General features: G+C 42.8%; 1 protein-coding gene across 2 annotated transcripts in view; it reads left to right on the top strand.

Annotated features, from left to right (window-relative positions):
• DOCK1 (dedicator of cytokinesis 1) overlaps positions 1 to 12,274 on the top strand; it is a 453,094-nt gene that overhangs the window by 149,405 nt on the left and 291,415 nt on the right. For both annotated transcript variants that reach the window (XM_081074113.1, XM_081074112.1), the window contains exons 24-25: positions 22 to 92; positions 3,573 to 3,679. In XM_081074113.1, the coding sequence (XP_080930239.1) occupies positions 22 to 92; positions 3,573 to 3,679 (178 nt within the window). The remainder of the gene's footprint in view (positions 1 to 21; positions 93 to 3,572; positions 3,680 to 12,274) is intronic.

Here is a 12,274-nt window from a genome sequence, read left to right as displayed (position 1 = left end):
TTCTTTGGTCTTGCATTGCAGGGGGCAGCGCTGAAATACTTGCCAACGATCATCAACGATGTGAAACTGGTGTTTGACCCCAAAGAGCTCAGGTAAGCAGCAGCCAGGGCTTTCCGCCTTCCCCTTGGCCTCCGCTTCAGTGCATTTAGTTTCTGGGATGCTTGTGGTTCTGCCATGTGTTGCCAGAGGTCAGTGCGCTGGATTGTAGTGGCGCACGCGCTGGGGTTGGTATCTACGACCTTGGCTAGTATGACTTTATACGGGAAAGACCTCGTCTGTCAACATTCACAATCTTTTCTTTAGACCGATGTTCATAGCCCACTGGATATATCACGCAAACTTGGCACTTTGCATTCCTTACGGTTTGACTTTCAGTATAGCTGTTGGGTGTGGGTTTTGATTTCAGCACCTAAAACAGCTGACAAAGGAGCTTTAACGTAAGCCTCAGGCCCAAGAGTCAGAAGTTGTCATCTAAGATAATAAAAGAAAACAAAACTTCAGGGAAGCTGGTCACTAGTTTTCAGGCCCAGGAGTTAGGCTGGGGACCGAATCCTCTTTCCTCCCCATTTTACCACCCCCACCATCCAAGCCCAGTCTTTGTGGTTTCGAGGTACACATGTCACTGCCCCCTCAAAAGAGCTGACGTGAGCAAATGCACCGTCAGGCTTTTCAACCCCTGCCATCAACAACACGGGTTTGTTTTGCTTTTGATTTAACATCTGACACAATAAACTACGGGTAGGTGATGGCCCCGTTTTGACCAGCCTAAAAAGCCCACCTAAATACTAGCAAAGGGCCATCTGTCCCCAGGCTGTGAACCTGAATAAAAGACGGTCATCCTACCTGTACTTTAGGTCGACGTAGGTCACCGTGTATTTTCGCTGTGCCTTAGACATGAGGGGAGGGGGCTGTTGGGAGGTGCCCCCCTCTACGAATCCTCCTATTTCTGACTGGAGGATTTACTGTCCTGCATGGACACATTTATTTTCTGGTCCTGGAAACTGACCGCACTGCTTAGAGCTTAGCAGGCCCCAAATGAGAAAAGGAGAAACACGGACCCATTGGTAGCGTGCCTGTCCCTGGGTCTCTGGAGTGCCCACCTCTGCAGCACCCATCTCTGCAGCGCCCATCTCTGCAGCGCCCATCTCTGCAGCACTGCTCTCAGAGGTGTGCCCACAGCAGCGCCGTGCAACTGATTAGAAAATGCAGAATCTCGGGTTCCTGCCCAGATTCCTTTGAAACCGCCAGTGAATGTTCCTATTTGGGAGCTCAGGTCTGGAGAAACAGAGGACATGGGGAAGCTGTGTCCTGTGAGTCACGCCATGCACTTGGCCTGTCCTCCATGTGCACAGGGACCAGCCCCTCGCCCACGGGAGGGATGGTGCCATGTTCGCAATGGGCCATGTGCTTGGAGATCCAAAGACCCCTGCCCCAGCGCCAGCGCTGTCTGCTCTTGGTCCCTTGGCCCTTTATGCATGTGTATGTCCCTCTTGGACACCTTATCTACTGATTTAGTCAAAATTATGTACCATGTTTCCCCAAAAATAAGACCTAGCTGGACCATCATCTCTAATGCATCTTTTGGAGCAAAAATTAACATAAGACCCAGTCTTATAGTAAAATGAGACCAGGTATTATATATATTATATTATATTATATTATATTATATTATATTATATTATATTATATTATATTATATTATATATTATATTATATTCCCAGTCTTATAGTAAAATAAGACCGTGTCTTATATTAATTTTTGCTCCAAAAGACACATTAGAGCTGATTGTCCGGCTAGGGCTTATTTTCAGGGAAACACAGTATGTATTTTTTCCTGTTTACAAATTGGATTCATGTTTTGAGGAAACAAAAGAGATCACAGAGGAGAATAACTCAAATTTAACTTCACTGGATTCTTCTAGTCATCTTTTATGCCCCACCCCACACCCCTGAAAACATTCAGCATTATAGTTATGATTTTGCAGTCAGCTCCCACACTTAAGATGTCTTGTTTGGCCACATCCCGAATAGTCTTGTCCATCAGACTTTTTAGTAACTTTCATGGTGTTCCTTCCTGTGCTGGCCCGTCATTTATTTAAATAACAACAATAGACACTGGCATTGGTTATGTGCTTCTCCACACAAAGCCCTTTCCGTGTGTTATTCAGTTAGTCTTTGCAGCAGAACCTAGGCATGACCTAGGTTCTGTTATTAGCCCACTTGTTTGCTAAGCAAGTTGTCAGTGAGGACGTGGTTGTTGAATGGCAGGCATCATTGCCAACCCAGCCCTGTTGATGACAAAGAACGGACCATAGTGCTGTGCTCGTGGGTGCTAGATTGGGTCCTCTTTTTATAATTGTAGAATATGCTAGGATACAATTGTTTTGTAATGTAATTGTAGTATCTGCCCTGACTTATATCATTACTATAAGCAGAGAAGTGCAATTACTAGGTCTTGCACTTTCTTAAAAGGCTTTAATACTTACCCTCTGGTTGCCATCCAAAGGGTCCACCCAGCCTTTTGCTGGTGTCTGTTGGTGTCTACGCCTGCCCAAACTCTGCCAACACCTGGGATTACTATTCTATAGCACCTTGCCAGTATGAAACGTGAGAAAGGATCTCACCATTTTGTCTTTCTTTAGTTACTAATAAGAACTCTTTTTCTACTACTCCTTCATAGTATCATTGGCCATTTGAAAAAGTAAATTTTAAAAAATATCTCCCTTGAGATATAATTTATATACTATGAAGTTCACCAGTTTTAGAATGTTCAGTTAAATAGTCTTCAGTATTTTTATGGAGTCGTGCGACCATCAGAATAATCCGATTTTAGTTTCATCACCCCAGGAAGATCCCTTGTGAGCAGTAACACTCATCTCCTGTTCCCACCTCTAGGCAACCACAAATGTACTTTCTGTATCTACAGATTTGCCTGTGCTTGGCATTTCCCATAAATAGAATCATACAATATGTGGCCTGTTGCGACTGTCTTCTTTCACTTGTTGTGATGTTTTCAAGGTGTAGCTGTGTTGTGGCATGTGTCAGAATTTTATTCCTTTCTGGACATGCTGCATATTGTTTGTCCATCCACCAGCTGGTGGACATCTGGATTGTTTCCACTTCTCGAGTATTATGAATAATCTTGATACAGTTCATCTAAAAGGTTTTGTGTGGATATGTATTTTCATTTCTTTTGGAGTGGAAATGCTGGGTCATATGGTGACTGTTTTTAATAGTTTTGAGGAAATGCCAAAGAGTTTTCCAAAGCGGCTACACCGTCTGACATTCCCACCAGCATGGTATGAGGATTCCAATTTATTCACAGCACAGCCAGAGCTTGTTGTCTACCTTTTACTTTCCGCCATTTAGGGGGTGTGAAGTGAAAAAACAACATTTGACGCTAGCATGTTTTGGGTGAGATTTGGTCCTCTATTGCATAATGGGTATTGCCCAGTTTTCTCGTGGCATTTCACGACCATATTAATGACCTTGCAGCTTTGTCCTTTCTTGTAACATTTTGGATCATTTTGCAATGTGTCTGTAAACTCTTTCCATTGTGTTTTTCCTCGTAGCAAAATGTTTACCGATTTCATCCTGAATGTCCCCATGGGTCTGCTGACCATTCAGAAGCTGTATTGTTTGATCGAAATTGTTCACAGTGACCTCTTCACGCAGCACGGTGAGTGGAAGCCCCTAGATTCATTAAATTGTCACATTACTCATTGTCTGTAGACCTTGTCCCTTCTGAATTCTCTCCTCCTCACTGAAAGAAGTGGAGGTTGCAACCAATTACAACAGCTCTATTACAAGACAGGAAGATTTAGCCCGTACAAGAGATGGTAACTGACACACAGCATAGGTAATAGGTCATTGCCCACGGAAGGCAGAACCTCCTCGTGTGTGATTTAGGTGAGCACCAGAGCCGTCGGGCAATCAGCATATATTGTCGCCTTTACAATGTGTGAATCTTTATCCTGGGGATGCAATCACTTGCTTCTGTTGAGATGATTGCACAGAAAAATTTCAAGTTTTCTTTAAATTTAGATATAATGGTTCCGTCTCATCCTAACTTTGCATTCTTTGACAGGGTTTCTTCAAACCCGGCTCAAAAGAAGAATTTTAATGATTTCTCAACTCATTTGGCCTGAAAAACTCCTTCTATTTCCCTACATTATCTCCCTACCCTTTTTATTAATCATTTTCTTTCTTTTTGGGCAGACTGAATTAATATTTTACACTTGTCAAGCAGTTTTATTGAAAGCGTAAAACCTCTGCATAATTCCATAACCTTCCTCATTTATGGGAGGCAAATATGAAAACTACTGAGTGACACGCTGAGAAGCATAGATTTATTCTAATCCATTTCTGTCCAGACATTTGGCTCTTCTGTTCATTCTCTTTCATCCTCACGCACAGCGTTGTATCAGAGCTGGAGCAGCCCATGCCTGGATGTCCCGCTGAGTTACTGGCTACACTGAGAACTCAGTGTGTGTCTGCCTTAGTCCTTTGTGCCTTCTGGGCTACTAGACTCTATGTTTGTCTGCTCGTTTTAATCTCATTTCTTGATTTAACTTTATAAAATGCACTGGAGTCTACATTTACAGCTGAGGCTCATTGGTTAAGAGATTATGTTAAGACTTCATCTGGATGTTCTTCTGGAGAAAAAAACCATCAAACCAAGAAGTGGGGAGCTCTCTCCATCCCCTGCATGCAGACCTTTCTGGGCCAGAAGGTCATTTCTCTTTCCTAAGAAGTCAACAGCATTGCCATTGTTGGAAGTTCAGAGCACATGAATCTTCTTTACGCCATTGATCCCATGTTTCAGGCTCCCATGGAGGGCTGGATCTTGTTGCTCATTCTCTAGGTATCTACTAAAGCTTGAGGGACACTATGACTCAAGGAAGGCATGATGACAGAGCTGATGGGTGGGGACTGCTTCATTGTTTCCTTCCATATGGACTAAACTTTATACCAGAGCAAGTAAAATCCGCTGAAAGTTTTATATCTGGGTCTTTCTAGGTAGGTTACTGGTGTCCCTTCTTCTAACCATCCAACCCCAACACACATACACTAGCACCAGCACCACCACCAACATCACCTCCATCAGTACCACCAGTACCTTCAATAAATAACAGTTGTCAGTGGATTGATTGTATTCAACTCTTACTGAGAGTTGATACAGGGAGAATCGTCTTGAGGACACATTTACATATTTCAAAATGTCTATTGCAAAACCTCGTTCCACATATCATTTAGCTTTCTTTGCATAAGAACATAAGACATAAAGGTTCAATTAAAAATATTTAAAATAGAAGTTCTTTTAAAGGAAATGTTTCTTTCTACTGAAACTTACTCGAAACTTGCAGGGAAGCTTACTATTTATTTTGGTAATTATGTCAGCCTAGCTGTTTGGGGATTGTGCTTCTCTTCTCTTCCGGTGCCCCATTTCTACTTTCAGGCTTGCTCTGTAAGTCTTTTCTCATAGACTGCCTCAAGTCCTGTTTTGCAAGTATGTCACATGCAAATAAACATTTATAGCTTGTATTAAGCATTTATAGCTCTTTATTAAACGGTAGCTTTGCTTAATAAGAAGTTACCAGAATATGTAATATTTTGGAATAGGTTGTTTCTTTTTAAGTACAAAGCTGGGATTGAGTCTTCACAACAACTTGTACCCGACATAGTAAATGAGATTATATGCAGCGTATGAATCCCAAATGATCCTGGGCTAAATGAGCCAAAATGAGCCTGAAGCTTCATGTCTTACAAGCAGCTCCAGAATTACCCAATCCGTTGAAGTTGTCTGAGCCATAACTGAGAGCCCAGTATGCTTCCAGACTCTCACCGGCTGCTTGGAAGCCTTCAGAATGCATTGTCCAATGAGAAAATGGCTCCACTTTGAGGCTTTGAGTTTTATTAATATTCCTGGGTAATGTTTATGGATAATTCTGGGTAAGATGTGAAGGATAGCAAAGACGGCCCTGATTTCTCTTATCTGCAAGCTCCCTGCCTCTTTACAGCAGCCAACAGCCATCTTACCTCCTTGTCAGGAAAGACTTATCAGGGGAAATCTTCTGCTTGGCTTGTTCTTACAAAGATGTCATTACTTTTGTAAAATACTCTTTGCCACATTTGGTATAAATATTTAAAGCCAAACCATTTTCTGATGAGATATGATGGCTGTGATATTTTTGCTTTGTTCCATTTCGTGTTAATTTGTAAAAAATGTTGTTGTCTATGTCCTATTTCCTGGTCCCAGTGGAACCAATCAAACTAACTCCCCATGTGTCCAGATTTTTACAATTTGATAGAACTAGATTTAGCCGCACGAGCTACTGAATGTGCTAGCCCTTGGTAAACGTTCTTTTGGGTATGTGATCAGAGGGCATCACGGTGCTTTCCAGGGCAGGTCTTTGCTCATCAGCGTGAGCAAAAGAGACTCACAGAAGAGACTCCCTTAGCTTTGCTCTAGCACATTTCTTTCCATCTGCCTTGAATATCAAAGGCATTGCATAGTTTCAGTCTCATTTCAGCAGGAATGAAAAGCTGATCTATGCTGGGAGGCTGGCAGTGAATTCTGAATCGGGAACTGCTTCTGTGCAGAATAGTCTTTCCTTGCCAGGACTGGGTCCCTGTGTGCCACCCCTTACGGTGCCCTGACAGTCTCGTCCTTCTTTCCCTTATTGCTTCTCTTCTGTCCCTCTAAAGGACACACAACCTCAGGACGCGTCCAGCGGAGTTTGTTGGGTGACAACAGATATGCCTTTTGGCAAATAGGATTTTGTTTGGCCCCAACCTGGGTGGACACCATGGCCACTGTCACTGTCCCCTCTGCTCACACGTGTACCACTTGCGATTCTACGTGTGAATCGGGACCTTGCGACTCGTGCTGCCTACACCCTGGTCTGAAGGAAACAGGAGTTCTTCACAGAGATCTCTCCTCCCAGTGCTCCTTTCCTCTTCTGTCTTGAGGAGTCACACCTCATCGGCAGAACCTGGGACCCAGGTCTCGGCTTTACTCGCAAGGGTGGCTGTGGATTTGAGTTCTGGGTTATGTCCTGGGGAGACTGAGCTCATCATGTAGAAATAACCCCCAAATGTAAGAAGGCTGCTCAGCTGCTGAAGGGCAGACCTGGCATATCACATGTCTTGTCACTGTGGATGGCTGATACAGTGTTTCCCTGAAAATGAGACCCAGCCAGACCATTAGCTCTAATGCGTCTTTTGGAGCAAAAATTAATATAAGACCCAGTCTTATTTTACTATAATATGAGACCAGAACTTATAAGACTGGGCATAATAATATAATATAATTAATATAATTAATATAATATAATATAATATAATATAATATAATATAATATAATATAATACAAAATATAGTCTAATACCAGGTCTTATATTAATGTTTGCTCCAAAAGACGCATTAGAGTTGATTGTCTAGCTAGGTCTTATTTTCGGGGAGACATGGTAGATAGGGCCCGTGTCCCCCGCCCTCTGAGAGTTCAGGCCACTCGCAGCACACGGTTGTGTGTCAGCCACGTGAGCCTTTTCTCCAAGTATGTACCCCTCTCCCTTTTCTTTGATTTTTATAAAGTGAATGACTGGTTTGCATCATTTCTCCTACAGATGATTTTCCTTCCTCTTTAATAAAGCACTATTTACTTCTGAGGCCCTTGCAGCAATGAGGGCAGCCAGTACTTAGAGGGTTGAGGGTGGTGTCGGCTTTATGACCGGATGGCCAGGGCTCGGATCCTGCCTCTGTCACCTGCTCACTCAGTGACCTTGCCTTGCATAAGCTCCCCTCCCAGCTTCATGTTCCTCAGCTGCCCTTTTCTTGTTGCCTGCATCATATATTTTGAAGATTAATATGTGGATAGGACTGAGATTTGTGCTCAGTATTGAATGCACCAATGTTAGCCACCTCTTTCATTTATGTTGAGGATTCACTAGAAAAATGGCACTTAAGACCCTACCCTCATCTGAGAGGGTAATTAGCATGTCAAATGCCAGCTGGAAGACAATTGGGATGGAATAATGCAGGGACCTCCAGAGCTTCCTCTGAGAGGCAGGTGCTCTGAACACCCTGCATAAAATACCCCCAGGTACTCTGCCCCATGGCTTCTCTTGACAGTCTCTAAAGGGTGAAATGGTTGTGTTTTTGACGTGGCTTGCTTATTGTCTGTAAGCCTTCTCTGGATTGAGAGTTCCCTGGGCATGGTGTTCTTCTCATTCGTTTGGTCATTGCTCTGTCTCTGTTTCACCCCACAATGCACATTTATGGAATGAAGAAACATGGACATGGCTGTTCAAAACCAGCACCTTTTTGTTTTTCCTGGGAAGCAGAGCAGAGAAGGAAGCATGGCCAGCTGCATTTATACATAGTTAACTTGATCTTGGGGAGAGGAGGTGTGTATTCACACAGAGAAACTGGCTATGGCTTCTAGTGTTGAATCTGAATGGACTGATCATGGGGGAGGAAGGAGATGGCTTTGGGGGATTAATTTAATGAGAGAAGGAAAAGACTCGTGAGAGACTTGAGACATACAAGGCCATCTGGGAGCAGTTTCATAAAGTTGGGGTGGTCTTTTATTTGCTTCTGATCTAATTATTCCCCAGTTTTGTGGCAATGTGAAAGGAGGAGAGGACATTTCAACTCTACCTTTGGAGTCCAGATAGCTTTAGGTTAAAATTATGGAATATCTCAAACATACAGAAAGTGGAAGAAGAGTATCAAAGCGCATGAACCCATCACTGGGCTTCGAAGTTTTCACGTCGTGGTCAGTCTTGATTTAAAGCATGGTCAGTCTTGATTTTGAAGCAAATCCCAGCCATGACAGCATTTCACGAGGACGTTTTTGTGTGTTGGTGGTCAAAGAGTGAATGGCATTGTTTCCTAAAAGGGAGGATGTGCAGAGGGGCTGATTCCCATGCTGGTGACTGGAATCCACCTTGCATGTTTCTGTTCCCGCTCCAGTGCCAAGGTGATGAGCTTTTGACTTGTTAGCGTGCTGTACACGGGAGCCAGTGAATGGGCGGTGATGGCTTCCAAGCGTTGTCTCCTGATGTGACTGGACTGCCTGAAAGCTGGCTAAGTAGATTATGTGCTTCACAGAAAGATGACTCTTGCATATAATCTGTGATGTGGAGGGAGCAGATTTTGAAAGCAAGATAAAAAGAGACAGAAAGGTCAGATCTTCATAATTTGTGCATTTGTAGCTTTGTTCCCATGCGATTATATTGTCCAGATATCTGACAAAAGCTGAAAAAATTAAAGCTTAAATCCTATAATAGAAATGAAAAGTTTCAATGTAATTAAATTAAAATAAATACTAGGACACCGAGGTTTAAGATTTATGCCCACAAAATGTTATAAAAACTGGAATAAAAGGGATCAACCTGAGAAGGCCATATTGAAAGTGACCAGTGCAATTGGCAGATTTTCTGTGGCGCTTACTATGCTCTGTACTAATCATTTTCTTAAAGTTGTTTTGGGAGGGTAGTGTGTATGAGATTTAATGAGTAAAGCTTTGAAGAGTTAGTGGGAGATATGCCTATATGGTCTTGACAGGAGTTGACTACTCCTGCTGGATTCCCTTGCTGGAAGCTCAGGGTTCATTGACACCCCCTTTGTTAGTTTCGGTTTCCTTGTTTTTTTTCCTGGGATGGTTGGAATCTAGCAGTGAGGAGGAATGGGATGTGTGCCATTCCCACGTTCCTAGCCCATCCCATGGCTTTTTCCTTCAATGTAGCAATCAGCCTCATAAAACTTCATTTATGTTCCATTTTTGAATAATACAGAACTTAAAAATGTAGTGTTAGAAAGCTTAAATTATTTTCCTCATTCTTATTTTCAAGGTGAATGATTCTTCCAGTTAGATGCAGAGTGAAATTCTCCTTTTTAATGGTGGGAACATTTGTTACAGCAGCCCTTGGAAATCAGAGGGTAAAGGCCAAGTTACCTATTGGGACTAGCTATTAGGAAATATCAAAGTCTGATTTCTAGGCTATTTTCATTGTAATTGGATCCAAGATAGAAAATTTGTATCTCTGAAAATTACCCTATTAATCACATTGTTGTGTTTTAAATCTTAGAAAGAAAAGCTGTTTGTTTAATACAGACCTATAATAAACTAAACCTGAATGCTTTGATTCATAAACAAATCAAAATAACATCTCTTTAGTTTCTGCACTGTGGAAAATGGAGAGGTATTTCTCTTTATTGAAAAGAATCTTAAACTCAGAGCTACTCTGTGGTGGTTTTGTTAAATTGATGGATGTGGTACAGAAAGAAAAATTGGGGTTGGGACCATCATGTGGTATATAGTCACTTAAGGTATCACTCTTGTGTCATTCTGGAGTACTTTATTAGGTAGTTGTGCTGATGATTTCGAAGGAATGTTACTAGCTGTGAACTGAAAGACTATTTTGAGTAATGGTGGAATGTGTACACCATTTTCTCCTCTTCTGTTTTTTCATGCCATAAAAACATTTTAATCTTTATCTGTAAAGCACTGTACCTTTTACATCCCTCATTCTATATATCGTTCTGTATCTGTCATTATATGTGTTTTGAAAAGACCATTTGTTACAGCAGTGCAGCCCGTTTAGAAATGATTTATTGAATTTAGGAGGGTGAAGTCAATTTCAGTTACTTAATTACATTGATTTCAATTCCATTATAATTTGTTGAGTTCCTATCATGTGCTCAGGACTGTTGGTTAGCAAGTTTAATTGTTCTGAGAGGCTTCAGAGCCATCACCTTAAAACAATGCATAATTGGAAAAGAGTAATTGTCTTCGTTTACAGATAAGGGCTCCAGTTAAGGAACACATTTGAGTTTGCAAAGGGAATCCCAGGCAGGGAGCTGTCCACCACCTGGGTGCTGATTAAGGCATTGTCTTGTTACAAACCCATCACCCACTCTCAAACTGTTCTGCGCCTGCCATATGAGCAGTGCATTCTGAAAACAGAATTCACTTCGAATGCCCCATGGGACAAGCTAGAATACAAATATATGAACAAATGACACATACATAAAATAAATGTACACGAAGCATGTGGTGTTGTGTTCATGTGCCCATTGCATTTTCATAGCTTTTCGCTTTTTCTGTGTGAGGCTCGTATCTGTACTCATACTGCAGAGCCAGCAGTCCCTCAGGGTGGAGTCGCCTAACCTTTATTATGGTCTGTTCTGCAGCCTCCTCTGGGTGGGCGCCTGTCCCTGGCGGTGGATCCCGGGAGTAGGAAGTGCGGTCTTAGAAGTCAGTGTCACATCTCGTCGGGCTGACACTGGGCACCAGCACAGCAAGCTCCTCCACCCCCCAGTTCATGATTCCTCCCGGGCCTTCAGCGCTTAGCTGTGTGCCTGCGTGATATGTCGCCTCCAGGTCACTGGCTGGGGACAGTTGGAGCTGTTCCAGGCAGGCTCTCCTTCAAGGTCCAGTTCTTTTTCTGTTGCATGAACTACTCCCTGAGGGCGCAGGCCACCCCCCAGATGGAGTGTACCATACTACGTTTTTGACATTGTTTTTATCACATACATTTCATAGTTGGCACCCTGAGCGTAGTCAGTGCCAGAGCTCGGGGAGCAAGACCTATCTTCTTGAAGACCTTCACTTTCCTAGTTGAAGAATGCATGCCCCTTCTAGGCCCGTGCACTCGCTGTTTTTCTCACTTTCCACATGGTCAGATTCTGCCCACGGACTGACAGACCGGTAGAATTCTTCCCGAGCTTACTAGGTCACCTCCTGGATGTATCTGAATCTGCCTGGAGAACAGGTACCTGGTCTCACCAGTACTTCCCACACAGTCTCCCCTGCATTTTACTTGAGTCTGTCTGATTTTGTCGTTTCCTGATATATGGGACTCATTTGCGATTTTTCTCCATTGGTTCTTCTTTCATTTCTTCTGAGAAATTACTTATTCTTACACTAACAATGGGTAGTTTAACCGCTGCTATTATTCTACTTCTGCAAATAAAGAATGCAAAATATCTGTTGCCGCACTCCCTTCTTCCGAAAGATGACACACTTGTTATTAGGCCCAATGGCTTCATCCAGAAGACCTGTCTTTGACCAGCTTCTCGTTCCCATTGTTCTATAGCCCATGTCCTGCCCTGTAACTCCTTCCAATTTCCAAGATACTTTTAATTGCTTTGTAACCCTTTCAGTTAAAGTTCCGGGACACGGGGTACCTCAGGGCTGACAGGCAGATTCCCTGATTTCTGGCCATTTCAGTACTCAGCCGAGTGTCCCGAGGGTCTGCTGACCGG

Source organism: Rhinolophus hipposideros (assembly GCF_964194185.1).
Source record: "Rhinolophus hipposideros genome assembly, chromosome: 15".
Taxonomy (NCBI): Eukaryota; Metazoa; Chordata; class Mammalia; order Chiroptera; family Rhinolophidae; genus Rhinolophus; species Rhinolophus hipposideros.
Note: the sequence above shows the minus strand (reverse complement) of the source record. Positions and strands in the feature narration are given on the sequence as shown.